General features: G+C 32.7%; 1 protein-coding gene across 1 annotated transcript in view; it reads left to right on the plus strand.

Moving 5' to 3' along the window:
• Positions 1-18,849, plus strand: part of MRPL1 (mitochondrial ribosomal protein L1) — a 57,017-nt gene that overhangs the window by 27,755 nt on the left and 10,413 nt on the right. Inside the window, exon 7 of the mRNA XM_061191513.1 lies at positions 4,718-4,824. Within this exon, the coding sequence (XP_061047496.1) occupies positions 4,718-4,824 (107 nt within the window). The remainder of the gene's footprint in view (positions 1-4,717; positions 4,825-18,849) is intronic.

An 18,849-nucleotide genomic window follows, 5' to 3' on the forward strand; every position in this document is an offset into this window, starting at 1 on the left:
GGGAGGAAAAGTAAGTTCATTTGCAGACATTGTTTCTTTTAGATGGTGCTGGATATCTGCTATAGATAGATGTTATTTCAAATAAAATTTTATAAGGTAAAAGAGCAAGTATTTTAAAATCATTTTAGTAGATTGGTCTTCAAATTTTAACTCTAGTTGAGCTAAAAAAAAATCCTGCGAAAATTCTTCATACATGATAGCCACTAATGCTCATCTGAATTATAGATCATGTTCTATGCTGTAAGCAAATTCAAATGTACTCTTCAGTTTTGTTGTACTAGTGTTTTGTTTATTCTTGATAGCCTGCATTGAATAACACATCCTTTTGAGATATTGGACTGAGGTTTGACACTTTTTATTAGGGATTTCCAATACCGTAGTGTTTGTTTTCATGGAAGCACACTTACCTTCTTTCCTAAGTAGGACCTGAAATTGAACATTATTTAAAAAATTAAACCGGAGTTGCAGTTGAATTTGAAAATAATTCTCATATTTTTTTCTAATTAAATTCAAGCTCAACAAAGCCAAACAATATTAAGTATAGTCACTTAAAACTGAAACTGAATACTGAATATATCTGTATTCAGCTCGCTCCTCGCTTTGCACAGTTAACTGGTTTTTCACAGAAATTAATTTTGTCACCTTTGCTGCTTTATCCCTTCTTTGAATAACTCTTTTGGCCTCAATTTTCTTTAGCATTGAGGTTTTTTATTACCATTTTCATTGCAAATTTGGGGACTGAAAGGTTTTCAGATAACTTATTTCTTTATTTCAAATAAGAGAAGTTTCTGTTGAAAATGTTTATTTTTATTAGTGGGCTTTGTTTCTGCTTTCATAATGAATCATAGCTTGTGTATACCATGGTCAAGTTACCTAGGTATGTTCTCCCCGCCCAGCCCCCCCAATTTGCTTAACAAATCATCTTGGAAAACCAGGCAGACCTTTCTCCTTCCCTAAGTTTTTCTTTTCAGCCCCACATGATCTGCTTAACAGCACTGGCAAAACATTTGTGTTCTTTAAACATGAAGACAAATGATAAACCTGTCAAAAATGTAAAAACAGAATACGCCAGATGTGCATTAGAACAAATGAAGCTTGTATTATGCATTTTTAGAGCTTATTCAGAATCTTGTTTAGGAACATTTGATTCCCCTTACATCCAACAAAAGACGTAAGGGTAAAATAGAAATTACGTTTTGAGCAAATGGATGGAATTAAAAAACAAACAAACAAGCCCCTGCAGCTGAGCTCATTAGTTTCCCATTTTATCTTACATTTTGTTTTTCTAGTGGGAGTGGGTGTAACCAACTTGGCTGGATTGAATGTGCACATTTTGCAGCATGTTTAATGCTGCAGTTTTATTTGTTTTATTTTAATTGCTTACGTAACTATAGGCAAGTTCTCTATTTTTCCAGTGCACATTTGGCTTGTTTTCTGAGTATTTCTTTTTTATCTCATTTAAAAAAGACATTTAAAACTTGCTTTTTAAAATTTCTTGGAAGAAATTGGCCTTCATTTTGCTTGGCAACTTAGCTTTTTTTTCTCCACAATACAAATGCCCTCTGAAATTCTTTCATATCTAATATAGACATATCTTATTGATATTTTTTGATTTTCTTTATTCCTAATCTTATTTTTTAGCATTTACTAAACAAAAAATACTAGTATGAAAAATATCTTGACTTAATGGAATCAGTTTTCTATTACGCATATTAAGCCATAGTAGGTACTATGGCATATGTGGAAATAGTTGAATTCTTTTAAAGCATGCTAAGTTGTTGGCAGGTAAGGGATATGATTAGAAAACTGGAACCCACTACTGTGTGTTCCTCTTAACACATAGTTCTTAGGATTGAACATCAGTGCTCCAGTTGGAGTCTTGTCAAAAGGATATTCCAGCAGACTTGTCCAAAGAGTATTCACATCTACTGAGTAGGACACTGCTTTCTGTATGGAAGTTGGTATTGTATCATATTTGAGAGTAATGGATATAAAATTATTGAAATCTAATGTAAATTATTTTTAACTCATAGATTGACATGCTGTACTTCAGAGTATTGCTTGCATTATTGAAACAATTTGATTATATAAAGAAAAATGCTAAAACACAGGGAAGTTTTGCAGGGTAACCAATTTGAAATATTTCTAAATTTCCCTCTCTCATGTGTTAGTTTAAAAACTATTTATGTGTGAAAGACTCCAATGATGATTAGATATGATTATAATTATTATAGATGAATTATTGATATATTACAGCTGGTTCTGTTGCTCTCCTTCATTTCCCTTACTCCAGCCATAGTGGCCTCTTGGCCCTTCTTTATACGCACTAAGTGTTCTTCTTTCTCAGGTCTTTGGACTCATTGTCCCATCTGTCTGTAATGCTCTTTGCTAATTTGCCTGGCTCACATTCTTATTCAAATATCACCTTAAACAGAGAAGCCTTCTGTATATATAAAATATTAATATATAATATTAATATAAAATATTAATCATATATAAAATATTAATCTCCACTTCCCATTATCACCGGATTTCTCATTATTGTGTTGTTTTTTTGGTTTTTTTTGGGGTTTTTTTGGCAGCGTTGGGTCTTCGTTGCTGTGCACAGGCTTTCTCTAGTTGCGGCGAGCGGGGGCTAGTCTTCGTTGTGGTGCGCAGGCTTCTCACTGTGGTGGCTTCTCTTGTTGCAGAGCACGGGCTCTAGGGTGTGCGGGCTTCAGTAGTTGTGGCGCATGGGCTTAGTTGCTCTGCAGCATGTGGGATCTTCCTGGACCAGGGCTTGAACCTGTGTCCCCTGCATTGGGAGGCGGATTCTTAACCACTTTGCCACCAGGGAAGTCCCCATGTATTTTTTTGAATTATAGTTTTGTCTGGATATATGCCCAGGAGTGGGATTGCTGGATCATATGGTAATTCTAATTTTAGTTTTTTGAGGAACCTCCATACTGTTTTCCACAGTGGCTGCATATAATGAGATTTTCATATTGACTTATCATGGGAAGAGCTGCTGGAGACACACTGAGAGTGGTTTGTCTCTAGTGGTATGTTCCTTATTGTATTTCTTACCCTTCAAATAAATTACATTTTCTAGGTACAAACTTGAAATTTTTTCAGGTTAAGTTATGGTATTGTAGAATATTAGAAGTATGTATGCAACTAGAGATTATCATACTAAGTGAAGTAAGTCAGAAAGAGAAAGACAAATACCATATGATATCACTTATATGTGGAATCTAAAATATGACACAAATGAACCTATCTGTGAAACAGAAACAGAATCAGGGACATAGAGAGTAGACTGGTGGTTGCCAAGAGGGAGGGGGATGGGAGAGGGTTGGATTGGAAGTTTGGGATTAGCGGATGCAAACTGGTATATATAGAATGGATAAACAACAAGGTCCTACTGTACAGCACAGGGAACTATATTCAATATCCTGTGATAAACCATAATGGAAAAGAATATGAAAAAGAATATATATATGTATAACTGAGTCACTTTGCTGTAGAGCAGTAATTAACACAACATTGTAATTCAACTATCCTTCAATAAAAAATAAATTTAAAATAAGTTTAAAGTAAAACTAAAAAATATATATATATATTTTTATGTGTTGAATTTGAGTTAAAATGTTAATGATTAAAGATTAGGAAGGTATAGCTTACATTTGGAGTCTCCTCCATGATCCTTTGAAAATTCTTAGTTTTTACCTTGATTCCTTTTTTCTCCTTTCTTTATTCAGTTGCATCTTTTTTTCCACCCTAATGGAGGACAAAGTGACATTAGAATCCAATAAAGTCTCAATTCTTAACTCTTTCTTCCTGCCAGCTTCTGTAACCATTTGTGCAGCAATGAGCTGCTTCCAGATTGTACCACTCAACTGAGATATTATTTCTACTGCTAGATCTTGCTACTTTTCTAGTTCCTTCCCTTCTTTATGGTAAGGCAGGTCAGACAAATTTCACACAAAGGTAAGTAAAAAGTTCTTCAAAGATTTCAAGACTCTACTGTCAGCTTTTATCGTGGGTTATTTTATAGGTTTTATTTTAATTTGTCATCAGTGTTTCTAAAGTATAAGCATCATCATTGTATATACTTATTTATTAGTTATTTATTACTGTACAACAATAATATCACAAATTTAGTGGCTTAAAACAACACACATTTACTATCTCAGCTTCTGTGTGTCAGGAATATGTATACAGCTAAGCTAGGTTCTCTGCTTCAGGATCTCATAAAGCTACAATCAAGGTGTCAGCTGGGGCTGTGATTTTATCTGAGACTTGACTGGAGAAAGTTCCCTTCCAGATTCATATGGCTTTTTGGCAGAATCCAGTTCCTTGCAGGTTTCTGGACTGAGGATCGCAGTTTCTTGACCCATGGCTCTCTCCATATGCCACCTCACAACATTGTAGCTTGCTTCTTCAAAGCCAGTAGGAAGAGAGACTCCTCCAAGATAGGCATTGCAGTTTTATGTAATGTAATCAGGTATGCATAATCATACCGTCTCTTGCTTAGAAGCACGTTGCAACTCTCATCCATATGCAAGGGGAAGGGATCACACAAAGGCATGAACACCAGGAATTGGGCCACCCTAAAGTCTATCTGCCAGAAATCATTTTTTATATCTTAACTTGGTTGAATGTTTCTCTTATTCAGTAATTTTTGCTACTTGTTTAGATGTAGTGATAACTTTGGATTTTCTCCTTTTCTAACCAGATTCCATTGGCCGAGACATCCCCAAAATGCTTGAATTATTTAAAACTGGACATGAAATTAAGGTAGATGAAGAAAGGGAGAACTTTCTGGAGACCAAAATAGCAACAGTAAGTTACAGTGAAAATTATTCAGTAACCCCTTTTATTTTTTGCTTAAGTGATTCATTAATAACTTATAACATACCAGCCCTTTGAACTTGTCCTTGTCAGTAGCATTAGGAGTGGCACTAAATATATACATAGATATTTTTTTTATGGGTTGAATTTATAAATTTTAGTGGTGCTTTAGAATTCCTTCTTTTCTAGAGTTATGTGCCACTCTCTGACATTTACTTGTACTTTGCCTTATTAGTCTATTCTATGTTATTTTTGCTAATATTTTAAGCATTTTGGGAGTTGGGTCTAGATCTTACATGTACCTTATAGAGTATTGCATAATGCTGAGTCCATAGTAAGTATTTAATACTACTTTAATGGAATTGAGTAATTTGCTTTATTTTAATGAATTGTTTCTGATTATCCCTGCTTGTGTTTTAAAAGCTGTTTGCCCACTTATAGAAGATGCTGGAAATTAATTTCCAAAGCCATTTTTTGGACACTAATATAGATAAATCAGATTTTTATAGGACTGTGTTTCAAAAGATATAGTTTTTTGCTAATATTTCTTAATCCTACAGAATTTCTAACGTGCCTATTTAATGTATGTAATTTTTTCCTGTGCAGTAACTATAGGAGTAATAATAATATTGTTAGCCAAATTTAAACAATGCCTACCAAGTGCTAGGCACTATTCCAGACATTTTTCATATATTCTGTCTTTTAATCCTGAACCCTATAAGAGGTAAGTTATCATCCCTAATTTTTAGATGAAGGAATGGAAGCCCAAAGAGGTTAAGTAATTTTTCCAGTGTCTCACAGCTAGTATGAGGCATCCTTGGTATTTAAACCTTGGGAGTCTCCTCAAGAGTCCAGGCTCTTTAGCCTGTTTTGCCTCATGACTGAAGTTATTTGAAGAGCTATTATTCCTCCTCCCATCCTACTCCTGAGAGCAATTCTGCATTATAGCCCACCACTAGCAGTCCAAACTCATTGAGCTGTGCCTATTGTAAATCATCAGAAATATATAAAAGGAACTTATCTAGTTTTATGGAAGGAAAACTTGCTTTAGAAAAGGGGCAAAGCAAGTTTAATCCAGTCAGGGATTGGGAAACCCCCCATCGCCTTCATTATCATCAAAGCTTAGCTCTAATTCAGTTGACCTTGAGCTCTGCTTGAATCTGATGTTGGAATTTCCTTGTTCCCAAAAGGCCCTTGGCAGTGTGTCTTGTTTCTCAGGGATGGCAACATTGCAATGTGAAACACAAACAGAAAACCAAATACAAATTTTAAGAGACTATTCTAGAGCTGTAGAGACTTGGGCTTGAATACCTGTTCTGCTACTTAAGGGATGGCAGATTTTAGACAAGTTTCTTTTCTTTTTTTAAAAATGTTTCTTTAATTGAAGTATGGTTGATGTACAATATTATATAAGTTACAGGTGTACAATATAGTGACTCACAATTTTTAGAAGTTATAATCCATTTATAGTTATTATAAAATATTGTTTATGTTCCCCATGTTGTACAATATATCCTGGTAGTTTATTTTATACATAATAGTTTGTACCTCTTAACCCCTTACTCCTATATTGCCCCTCCTCCCAAACAAGTTTCTTAATGTTGTTGTGTCTCAAATTTCCTCATCTATAAAATTTATATAGTAATATCTATTTCACAATGTGGTATCAAAGATTAAATAAAATTTTAGAATGGTAACACCTATTGTTACTGTTTTAGTTGGACTGCTTAGGTCTGTAAAGTATCTTTATAAGACTCTTTCTTCCTAGATGTATCTTTTTTCTTAAGTAATGTTTTCAGTATATTGAGTAGTTAATAGTTTATATAGATCCTAACTCAGTGTATAAGAAACCATGGCATCTCATTCATTCTTTTTAACAAATACCATAGTGATTAAGACATGGGCTCCAGACCAGACTACCTGGGTCTTTTAGAGATATAATGCTTTTTCTTAATGAAAAAGAAATTAATCTGTGTGCCTAAAGAGAATCTTTTCTGAGTTCTATTTAAATAGTATAGTATAGTAGGAGGTTAAGAGAAGGGGTTTTAGATTCATATGTGTGGATTCAAATCCTAGTTCCAGATTAGAACTGTGTTACCTTGCTCTCTGAGCCTCAGTTTTTCCCCATTCCCCATTTTCCCTATATGTAAAATGATGTTGATAATGATATATACTTTCTAGATTAGGAAGGAGTAGATGAGATAATGACCTAATAACTATTAAACAGAATTCTACTTCTGGCTAAGATGGAGTAACAGGGACCTGATTTACTCTCCCACCTAAAGCAATTAGCATTACCTTGATACCAAAACCAGACAAAGGAAATCACAGTCCAGCATCATTCATGAATGTAGATATTAAAATTATAAACTAAACTTTAGCAAATAGAATCCAGCAATGTATAAAAAGAATAGCATATCATGACCGAGTAGGGCTTATCCTAGGAATTCAAGGTTAGTTTAACATTCAACAATCAATCATTATAATTTACCACATTAACAAACTAAAAATCAAAGGTCATGTGATCATCTCAGTAGATACAGAGAAAACATTTGACAGAATCCAACACTTGTTCCTGACTAAAATGTCTCAGCAAACTAGGAATAGAAGTTAATGTCCTCAACCAGATAAAGGGCATCTAAGAAAAAGCAACAGCTGATATCATAGTGATGAAAGGCTGAATGCTTTCCTCCTAAGATCAGGAACAAGATAAGGATATCCACTCTCACCACTTCTGTTCAACATTAATCTAGGGATTCTAAGTAGTGTAGTCAGGCAAAAAAAAGAGGCATCAGATTAGAAAGGAAGAAGTAAAACTCATTTTTCAAAGGATGACATGATCTAGTTACTAGAACAAGGAAGTGAGTTAAGTAAGTTGAAATACAAGATCAATATACAGAAATCAGTTTGCTTCTATATAACAGCAATGAACATTTACAAATTAAAATTTAAAACTAAGGAATGCCATTTATAGTGGTATTAAAAAATATGAAATACTTAGGGATAAATCTGACAAAAGATGTGAAATCCATACACTGGAAACTTCAAAACATAGTGGAGAGAAATTAAATAAAGAAGATCTAAATAAATGATGGAATGAACTATGTTCAGGGATTAGTAAACTTAATATTGTTAAGGTGTCAGTTATCCTCAAAGTAATGTATAGATTCAGTACATTCTCAGTCAAAATCCCATTAAGGTTTTTTGTAGAATTGACATGATTCTAAAATTCATGTGAAAATACAAAGGATCTAGACTAGCTGAAATATCTTTAACAAAGGACAAAGTTGGAGGTCTATCTGATTTCAAGATTTATAAAGCTACAGGAATTAAGACAATGTGATGTTGATGTCAAAAGAGACAAAACAATCAATGGAGTATAATAGAGAGTCCAAAAAAAAAAAAAAAAAGGACAAAACACATATGGACAACTGATTTAAAACAAGATGCAAAAGCATTTTTAATGGCGAAACAAGTCTTTTCAACAAACGGCACTGGAACAATTAGATATCTGTATCTGATAAAATGAACTTTGATCCACACTTCATACCATATATAATTACCTCAAAATGGGTCAAAGACCTAAATGTAAAGCTTAAAATTATAAAACTTCTAGAAGAAAATGTTGGGTCAGGGAATAATTTCTTAGATATGACACCAACAGCATGATCCACAAAAGAACAACTTGATAAATTGTACTTTTTAAAAATTAAAAGCTTTTTCTCTTTAAAAGATACTGTTAAGAGAATGAAAAGGTAAATTGCAGATTGGGATAAAATATTTGTAAATCATCTGTCTGATAAATCCACGATATATAAAGAACTCTTAAAACTCAACAATAAAACAATCCAGTTTTAAAAATCAAAAGATTTGAACACACCTCACTAAGGGGTGACAAACACATGGCAGACAGATGACAAACACATTGAAAGACGCTCAACATTATTGTAGTTGTTAAGGAAATACAAATTGAAATCACAATGAGATATCATTACACATCTATTGGAATGACTAAAATTAAAAAGACTGATCATACCAATGTTGGTGAGGATGTGGAGCGACTGGAATGTTCATATGCTGCTGTGGGAATGTAAAATGATGCAACCTCTTTGGCAAACAGTTTGGTAGATTAAGAAGTTTAATACCCACCTACTATATGATCCCACTACTTCACATTTAGATATTTACTCAGGAGAAATGGAAACATATGGTTATGCAAAGATTTGTAAACAAATATATCAGATTTATTTGTAATAGCCAAAACCCAGAAACATTTCACGTGTCCATTGACAGGTGAATGTATAAACAAACTTTATTATGTCTATACAATTGAATATTCTTTAATACAGTAATAAAAAACAATTGATGCATGCTTTAACATGAATGAATTTTTTAAAAATCATGCTGAATGAAAGAAGCCAGAAAAAAAAGAGTACATACTGTGTGATTCCATTTATGTAAAATTCTGGCAAATGCAAAGTAATGTATAGTGACAGAAACTAGAGTGGTAGTTGCCTTGGGGACAAGGTGGCTGGGATGGGGTGGGGAGGAGGGATTACAAAGGAGCACAAGGAATTTTGGGGATGATTGACATGTTTGTTATCCTGACTGGTGATGGTTTGAGTGTATACATATGTCAAAACTTAATAAATTGACACTTTAAGAATGTGCAACATATCCCTTGGAATACTGTTTAGCAATAAGAAGGAACAAACTATGGATACATGCTATGATGTGGATGAACCTCAAAAACATTATGCTTAGTGAAAGAAAGCAGATGTAGAAACCACATTTATGTGAAATGTCCAAAAAAAGGGTGAAACTATAAAGACAAAAAGTAGATTAGTGGTTGCCTGGGGCGAGGGGGTGGGAGGAAACAGGCATTAACAGTAAATATGCCTCAGGGATCATCAGTTTTAAAACTGATTTATGGTGTTGGTTGATAAACGTACTAAAGAATCATTGAATTATAAATTAGAAAATGGTGAATAACATAATAGGCAAAATATACCTCTATAAAGTTATCAAGTATACCTCAATAAAGTTGTTGAAAAAGGAATAAAAATCTGTCTACAATTGTACCTAATACAATATAACTATTCCATAAAAATATTTATTTTTATAATTATCAGAGGTAACAGATTTTTTTTAAAAGATTTCAAAGAAAAGTAATATATCTTCCTTAAAAGTTGGCGATTTCCACAAGTGATGTTATTCTTATTATATAGTTGGAAATACTAAAGGTTTATTTTTGTTGTTGCTTTGTTTCTGTTGTTGCCACCTATATGATACAAGGATTGGATTTAGGATGAGTGTGCAGATGAAGGGGCACTGACAGCATTACATGCCCATTCAGGGTCCGCCTCATTTTGGATAAAAGGGGGCTATCCAGAGCAGGGTCAACAAACCCATGTACGTCCATGGGCCAAATCCAGTTGTGGCCTGTTTTTCTTTTTTATAACCTGTGACCTAAGAATCGTCTTTACAGTTTTAAATGGTTTTAAAAAACAAGCAAAACAAAGAGTTTGCAGAGATTATATGTGGCCTACAAAGCTTAAAATATTTACTCTCTGGATCTTTAGAGAAAAGTTCTGCTGACTCCTAATCTAGAAAGATGTTTTGAGGGAGAGTGAAATGTATTAGTTTTGTGTTTTTATTTGCTTGTATGGGAGAGACTATCTTACTTTAGTTAAATCACCTAGAATTCCCTTGTTATAATTCTGTACTGCCACATTGCTTCAGGATCCAGTTCTAATACTGCTGTAATGTGAAATTGATCTTGAGTAGTTTAAGCTGGTTTTTCTGCTGTATCAAAGTGATAAATACAATCAGTTGAATGATCTTTCTTAATTATCTGACTTGAGGATTAGCATCTTGGTTATTAGAACTCAACCACTAATGCCTTTGTATATCAGAACTTTACTAATGCTCTTATAGCCAGCCAGTATCTAACATTTGTCCGCATTACTTGCAGGTAAATTAGTTTCCTTCTTAATCTTTCCTACCATTTGTAACTGTAGTTTACATATTCGTGAAATTGTTTATGTCTACACACACTATCAGATAAAATACTCATATCAGTGAAAATGTCATTCAGATGATATATTGAACATCATGCTGACAGAACAGACTATTATTGGAATATTTTATTTTTCAGTCTCTTATATTGCTGTTATGCAATCACCTTTTATTTTCTCTCTTGGCATGAAGAATAAGTTGGTTGGGATAAAAGTGAGTTGCTAAGTGATCAGGTTCAAGGGAAATGTCTTAAAGCATAAAACTAAAAATAAAGGTTTATAGGGGAGAAAAAGCACATTTCTTCAACTGGACCTTAAGTTTTTTAAAAATTTAAATTATGACTCTTTCCACGAAATAGAAATGAAACTAAGGCAGATTCTCAAAAAATGAAATTGAGACATAATGTGTCTCAGTATATATATTCTAAATAGCAGTTTAATTTCAGGTAGTAATTAGATAATTTACAAATGATTAATCTGAGTTTAATATTTAGAAAACAATATCATAGTTATAATTCTGCTGCCCAGATAAACCTGTTGACATTTAAAATTTTTCAAATTAATGTATTCACTTGGTTAAATTCAAGCGGTTTACAAAAATGTATAAGGGAACACTAAATCCCATCTCTCTGCAATTGTTTTCTTATGGAACTCCTATTAATAGTTTTATCTTGTCCTTCCAGAAATGTTACAGCCTAAACACCCTTAAAAAATATATATTATATATGGTGAATCAATATTTTATTTTATAAAAATTTAATTTACACTAAACTTTTCAAACAGTCCTTAGAAGTAATATTGAAAGTGAAAATTTTCATTCCTGGGATTTCACAAAATGAGAGTCAGAATTAAGAATCTTGTCCTTTATTCATTATAGGAATGCTTAGTCAGGTGTATATTTTGACATTACACAAAAAAACTAAACAGTGTCCAGATATTATAGCAGAAACCTGCCAGAATAAAGACTTTGAAGTAATTTTCAAAGGGTGTCTGTTAGTATTTTATAACATACCACAAATCCATTTTATGTCAGCTATGAGGCTCTCAGAAACATGCTTTGTTTTTTCTCACTGATAGATTGCTTGTTTGATTTAAGAATCTTAGCCTCAAGCCTACTTTACCAGATCACTTGTAAGTGTAATTGTAAGCCAGTCCCATTGTTGACTGGTTTTCTTAACTTGTCCTTTATTATAAGGTAAAAGTTCTTTCCAAGTTTCTATTAATGTTGACTTTCCCATTTTACAGAGACACACATAATATCATTATATTTGTCAAAAACTAAAATGTTCTCTCTCTCTTCCTTCTTTCACTTTTGTTAATATTGACTGCTTCACATATTTTAAAATCAAAGGTGATAGTGTTGTTGTTAGGTTTCATTTGCTGAGAGTGGTGGAGATCAAGAGATAGAACTTTTCACTAGGAAAAAAATTCTACAGCTATAAAATATGGTACATTAGGACTTGTAGTAGGGAGCATTTATCAAGAAGAAAGAACATGAACTGTAGTTTAAAGGAAAATTTGGAATGTGCCTATTTGATGTATTTAACCTATCATAGTATTTCATACCATAATAAATTATGACTCTCATGGCCTATTATATACACTCCTAAAAGAACCTATAAAATTTGACCCATGTTTCTGTATATATGTTTTCAAGTAGCAACTAACTTTTATGTCTGAATCCAGTTCAGTAGAATCTCACATATGTAGAAATAGTTACTGTAGTTTTCATGGGTTTTAGACTTTGATTTTCAAATCAAGTCTAACCTAGAAATCTTCTGGGATTAATAAAGTTAGATAAAGTTTGAGGATAAAAACGTAGATTTGTGTTATAATGCACAATGGACCTTTTAAAGGGTGCAGTGTACTATAAAATCTACTCAGTTTCAGATCATTTTTTGTAGTTTTGGCCCCTTTATAAGTGCTTTGGTGTCAGCACAGAAACTTAGTGGGATTTTCCACACTTTCAAAAGAATGTTTAGTGAGGACCTGCTATATTTCCAATCAACTTTTTCTTTTTTTTTTTTAATTGAAGCTGATATTTATGCAGATATTTGAGTTAGAATATGATTGAAATCCACATAAAACCATTTATCTAGGGAAATATTACTTCACATTTCACTTTATAGAACATTAAAAATGAATAAGTACAAAGAAGAATGACTTCTGCATACCAGCTTTTATATTTACACAATTAAAACAGCTATATATTTTTATTCTTAAATGCTTACAAAATCTCTATAGGATCATGTCCAATCAACTTTTTCTGTTTTAATTTTTCACTTCAAAGTAATTCAAGTATACATGTACATACAAGCTTTTAAAAATGACTTTTCACTGTAATATTTTCTGAAACACCATAAAATCAGGAATCTTGATGATCTGTCTTCATTTTATCTTAGAGCATTGGGGACTCCTTGGTTCATAGCACTTTAGAAAAGAAAATCTAAAGAGAAATTAAATCACATAACATTTTAGGTAAGAAAATAATGAAACATTACACATTTTCTTGGAATTTATTGCTTAATAAAGCTTAGTTAAGCTCTTACTTGAAAGAGCTTAAGCTCTTATTTTTAAATACCCTCAATGTCAGCATATCTTTTTCCTCAGTTTTTTATTTTGGAAAATTTTAAATGAATGGAAAGGTTGAAAGAATAGTATAACAAACACCTATATACTCATCACCTAGATTCACCAATTTTGTCACATTTGCTTAGAAAAACTAGTATAAGTAGTTTGCTTAGAGAAAATAGTAGATATTCTTTTATATTTTCTAAACCACTTTAAGTTGCAGACATCATAACACTTCATTCATCATAACACTTTTATTTGCATATAAAATATGCAAATATTTTATATCATAATTTATATGCATAGCCTAAAATAGGACATTCTTCTGTATATGTTTTTTTAAAATTTATTTTATTGAAGAATAGTTGATTTACAATGTGTTAATTTCTACTGTACAGCAAAGTGATTCCATTATACATAGATATACATTCTTTTTCCTATCCTTTTCCATTATGGTTTATTGCAGGATATTGACTATAGTTCCCTGTGCTATCCTGTGTATGTTTTTTAAAGTACTTTTGTTTTTTAGTATAGTTTTTAGAATTTATTGCTATTTTTTTCTGTTTATAAATTATTGATTTGCTCTTTTTCTTTATTATATTATCTTGAGATTTGTTTTGTTGTTTTCTAATTTTCTAAGTTTTATATGAGGTTTGTGAGGTTTTTTTTTTTTCTTAAGAGTTTAAATTTGTGAATTTGCCTCTAATTACATGTTTGATATTTAGTTTTCTTGTCATTATTTTCTAAATAATCTGCCATGGGACTTTTTATTCTTATTTGGGAGAGTATTTTAAAATTTTGGAACCTTTTTTGACTTTTTAAATTTTTGCTATATCCTAGTTTGACTGCCTTATGGTTGAAGACTGCATCCTTTTTAGTTTCTACTTTTAAAAAATTCCTCAAGACTTTCATTGTGGCCCATAGTATAAGATTAATATTCTTTTTCCAAGTATCACATGGACACTTGAAAATAACATGTGCTCTGAGGCTTCCAGGTAAAGATGGATTGAATGCATACCACAGTAGTAACTGATTAGAAAATGTCAAATCTTAAGTCAACAATGGAGAAAGCCAAAATATTAATATAATTTAAATTTCAGGATCTTTAAAAAGGCTAGGATCTGGCTCTAGATATCTCTGGAACTGAGTGTTAATGGTATGTGTGGGGATGGGGCAAGAACCCTCTGAAATAGGATTAGTTGAAAACTCTTGAAGATTTTTACATATTTCATGACCCTGGGTAACTGCCCTTTCCCATGCTAGCAGATGGTGGGAAAGATTAAAACAAAGGTCTCTTACTGGGGGAGATCAGGAGTTGAGAAAATTGAAAACAGGGAGATTAAGTGAATATATGTATATGGAATGTTGAGAAATCCTTCCCTCCTCCCCACCCAGTCCTCTTTCCTTACCTGGCTCTCAGAATTCTGGCCACCAATCTAGGCAGGAGATTAGATGAGGATTAATTCAAGAATAATTATAATAGGCTTTTGAGCAGCTTTGTAATATTTTCCTCCCCATTTGAACATTCATGGTTGTTTTACTCTTTCAGTCTGTGGATGAAGAGTTAGTTCATTTCTGGTACTTTGATGAAAATTATTTGACATGATTTAAAAATAATTGTTATTATTTGTAGGGTTTTTTTTTTTAATGTAGTTTGTTTTTGATACTTGTTTTCAGGCTCCCTTTTCCCTTCCTTCTTCCTTCCTCCCTCTTTCTCTTTCCTTTTATTTTTTCCTTCTTTTAATAGCTCTCTGAAGTTTTTCTTTTCTATTTTCTTTTTCCGTATCTCTTTTTTTTTCTCTTCTCTACTCTTCCCTACCTCCTTGTTCATCCACCTACATGTTGGAAAGACATGAAAAATAGAATTAAATTTATGGGAAAATTAATGTGAATTAGTTGAAAGTGAATGCCACAGACTAGTTTTTCAATGAAATACAACTAACTGATAACATAGAGTATCTAATGCAAAAATGTTGCTTGATAGATGCTGCCTCAGTTAATTATGCTATATAATTAACAAATCAGTGGTTTATATTAAACAGTGTTTTTAATGTAAATGTTCTCTAAAGATGTTTAAATATTTTTCTGTAATCTTAATTCACATTCATTTTATCACATTCATTACATCATATTCATTACATTCACATTCATTACATCATAAAACTTTTAAAACATATTTGACAGTCTTTGAATTATTACTAATTCCAAATTAGTGGCGTCAGTAAGTTTCTTATGAAACATTGATTCCTCCTGTGAGTGAGTGGAGTCCTACTTTTCCTATTTATTTTCTTATATCACAAGACAGATTCCTACTAGTATCCTGTGAAATCAACTTAAGTAAATAAAAGAGTAAAGTATTCTAAAGAAACTACTTTCAAAATATGTATGCCACTTGTTCTGTTTTGATTTAGAAACTATTGCTATTTCTTTTCTTTTAATTTATTAATATGGAATTAGAACATAAACTCTTAAATAATTTGGATTGAGGAAGACTTCTAAAAACTTCATTAAATATAATTGAAATTTTGAAGAACATCTTTTAAATGTAATATAATAGCCTAGCTTTGACATGAATGGTTATCATAACATTAAAGGGAAAACAACTGGAACCCTTTTACAATCATGTAAATATCCAGATTTTGAGGACTTGTAAATAATAATGCTATTGGCAAATCAAACCATTTTCTTAAAAGAAAAATAAAAAAACAGAGGATAGGACATCTCAGATTTCTGTTTATAATAAATCATGCCAAGACCTGATTTAACTAGTGTTTCTTGTCTGGGTTTCAAATATACTTGGATCTTTGACATACTTAATATAAAGGTAGTGTCTTTGATGTGCTTTTTCCCCCCTCTTTTTAAAGTTGTAGACATGGTCCATTCATAGGTGTGTATCACTATGTTTTGCTTGTGTAATAGTGAATTGTTTTGTGGCAAGAATATTGTCAACTTGCCAGCTGATAAAAGATGATGTATATGGTAACAAAAATAAACAAGTTCAGGGCAAGGGAATATAAGCATAGTAAAATCTTGTGTTGAAATCAGAGCCTTCAGATTTAGCGAACATGTTAGAACAGGAAAAGTGAATGTGTCGGAGTTCAGTTAAACAAGATGTGAATAGTATAGCGCATGGAAAATGAAGCCTTATTTTGAAGCATCTGGATCCACAAGTTGAGAAAGTGTCAAGCAAGGAGTATTGCTTAAATCAATTAGATACAAACAATAGTTGGATACAAGGCGGCAGCTCATTGGCTCATGGCTCATTGCCACTTCCCCTCCTCCTTTTCCTCTGTTTCTTCCAGTTGATGATTAACTTTTCTTTCGTTGCATTATTTTTGGTATATTGCAGTGTACTGTGTCATAGATAAGGAAATTTAAAGGTGGAAAATAAACTGTAGAATATGAAAGTCAAATTCTATACTTTTTAGTTCTCATTAAAAATAAAAGAAGTAGACTGGCAGTAGATCTTAGATTTCTAAAAGTATGGGGCTAAGAAAGAGGAGGAAATAAGGTTTATCCTGGACCCAGTATGTGCCAGCATTTTGCTTGATGCTTTATTGTGAGAGATGTATATTTATTTAACTGGGATGAATAGTCCTTATAGTATTTTAGGGTATATCCATTGTATGGATTTTTATCAGTGTTCTTACCAGTAGGCATATTAGAATTAAAAATAGTTTATTATCATTTTTAGTTTTCTTATCTATACTGTCATGAAATCAGATTTTAATTTCCCAGAACTTTTGGGATTGGAAGTGTGACTCTCCCCTTCAATCAGATATAAATAATAGCATAAGAAGAACCATACCATTTGAGAGAAACAGCTAACTTTGCTTTTTAATTCATTGCAGTAACTCAACAATGTAGTGATCATTGATCAATAGAATAACACATGATGAAAAATATGTGACATAACATGCAGTAGGGAAGTAAACTGACTTGCTTTCCTTTGTTTGCCAACCCATTTGTTAATAAGTAATTGTCAGTATACTGCACACACAGCTTTCTTTTTTTAGCTTTATTTCAAAAACCAGTGATAAGTATGATAGCTTTTACTGAATTCTGTCTTTATCCAAATCCTGGTAGAAGAAATTGAATGGATCTGAAAGATAATTCCCTGCAATTTTCATTAGTGTTACTTCTAAACAAATAATTACATTTAGTAATATAGTATTTACAGTAAACAATAAAACATCTATAAGATCCTATTATGAATTATTAAATATATTAAATGTAACACAAAATTACGGATTTTTCAAACAACTTTATCATGAGCAATGATGAAGGCTGCTTTTGCCTTACAGCGCCCGTAGATTTTGGTAAAGATATTGATTTGTTAAAGTGATGTAAAGCATAAATCATACTACAACTTGTCTTTGCATGAATTTTTGTATACTTGGAGATAAATAATGTATTCTAATACAGGAGTTGGAAAACAATGGCTCTATGGTCTGTTTTTGTACCACCTGTGAGCTTAGAATGGTCTTTTAAGAGGCTGTATAAAAAAAGAATATGCAACAGAAATCATATGTGACCCTCCAAGCCTAAAATATTTACTCTTTGGTCCTTTACAGAAAAAGTTTGCCAACCCTAAAATATGAATATATAAAACATAAGCCTGGGAAGTTCTGGTTCCAAGTGAGATGGTGTAATAATCACATGACACCCTATCTCTCTCAATGAGTGCACCTATTATAAAACCTGGACAGAATGCATGGAGCAGCTATTTGAAGACTCTGAAAAGTCAATAGTAGCAGGTGAATTAGGGAAGGCCAGAATTTGAAGTACCACCAAACTGGCGGTGAGTTTGCCATTTTTCCTTTTGTGTTGTCACATGGCCTGGTCTCAACATAGCCTGAAACCGGGAAGTGGACATCAATGCAGGCAGAGAGAGCCCCAGGAGAGCTCTAAGAGAAGCCCTCTACCTCAGGCTTGGGAAATAGAGATCATGGCTCCTAACAGTGACAGTGGGTGCAAAGGAAGACACAGGTATCTAAAATTGAGGAAAGGGGTTGCCTTACTTTCTGATTGGAGGATCTATGGTCTCAAGAGGAGGGGCATGCACCCTTTTCTTATCTTCTCTGTCTTCCTGCCAGTTGGCCCCCACTGCCAAAACAGTTGGAGGAAGTAAGAGGCAAAATGTAAGTAAAACCTCAGCTTTCTGGGCAGAGTGCTGAAAAGGAGAGCCCCAGGGAACCAGAAAGTACTGGGGATATCAAGGGGCGGGGTACTTAGGAAAGGGATCTCATAAAAATTGTGTATTAACTTCTGGAGCTGAAATTAATGGAGGTGACAGAGGAAAGAGTCAGAGAACTTGAAGGTAGATCATAAAAATTATTCAATCTAAAAAACAGAGATGAAAGATTGGGAAAAAAAAAAAAGACCATCAAGGCCCTATGAGACGATAACAAAGATCTAACTTTCATAT

The sequence above is a fragment of the Eubalaena glacialis genome, chromosome 5 (assembly GCF_028564815.1).
Source record: "Eubalaena glacialis isolate mEubGla1 chromosome 5, mEubGla1.1.hap2.+ XY, whole genome shotgun sequence".
In the NCBI taxonomy this organism is placed as follows: domain Eukaryota; kingdom Metazoa; phylum Chordata; class Mammalia; order Artiodactyla; family Balaenidae; genus Eubalaena; species Eubalaena glacialis.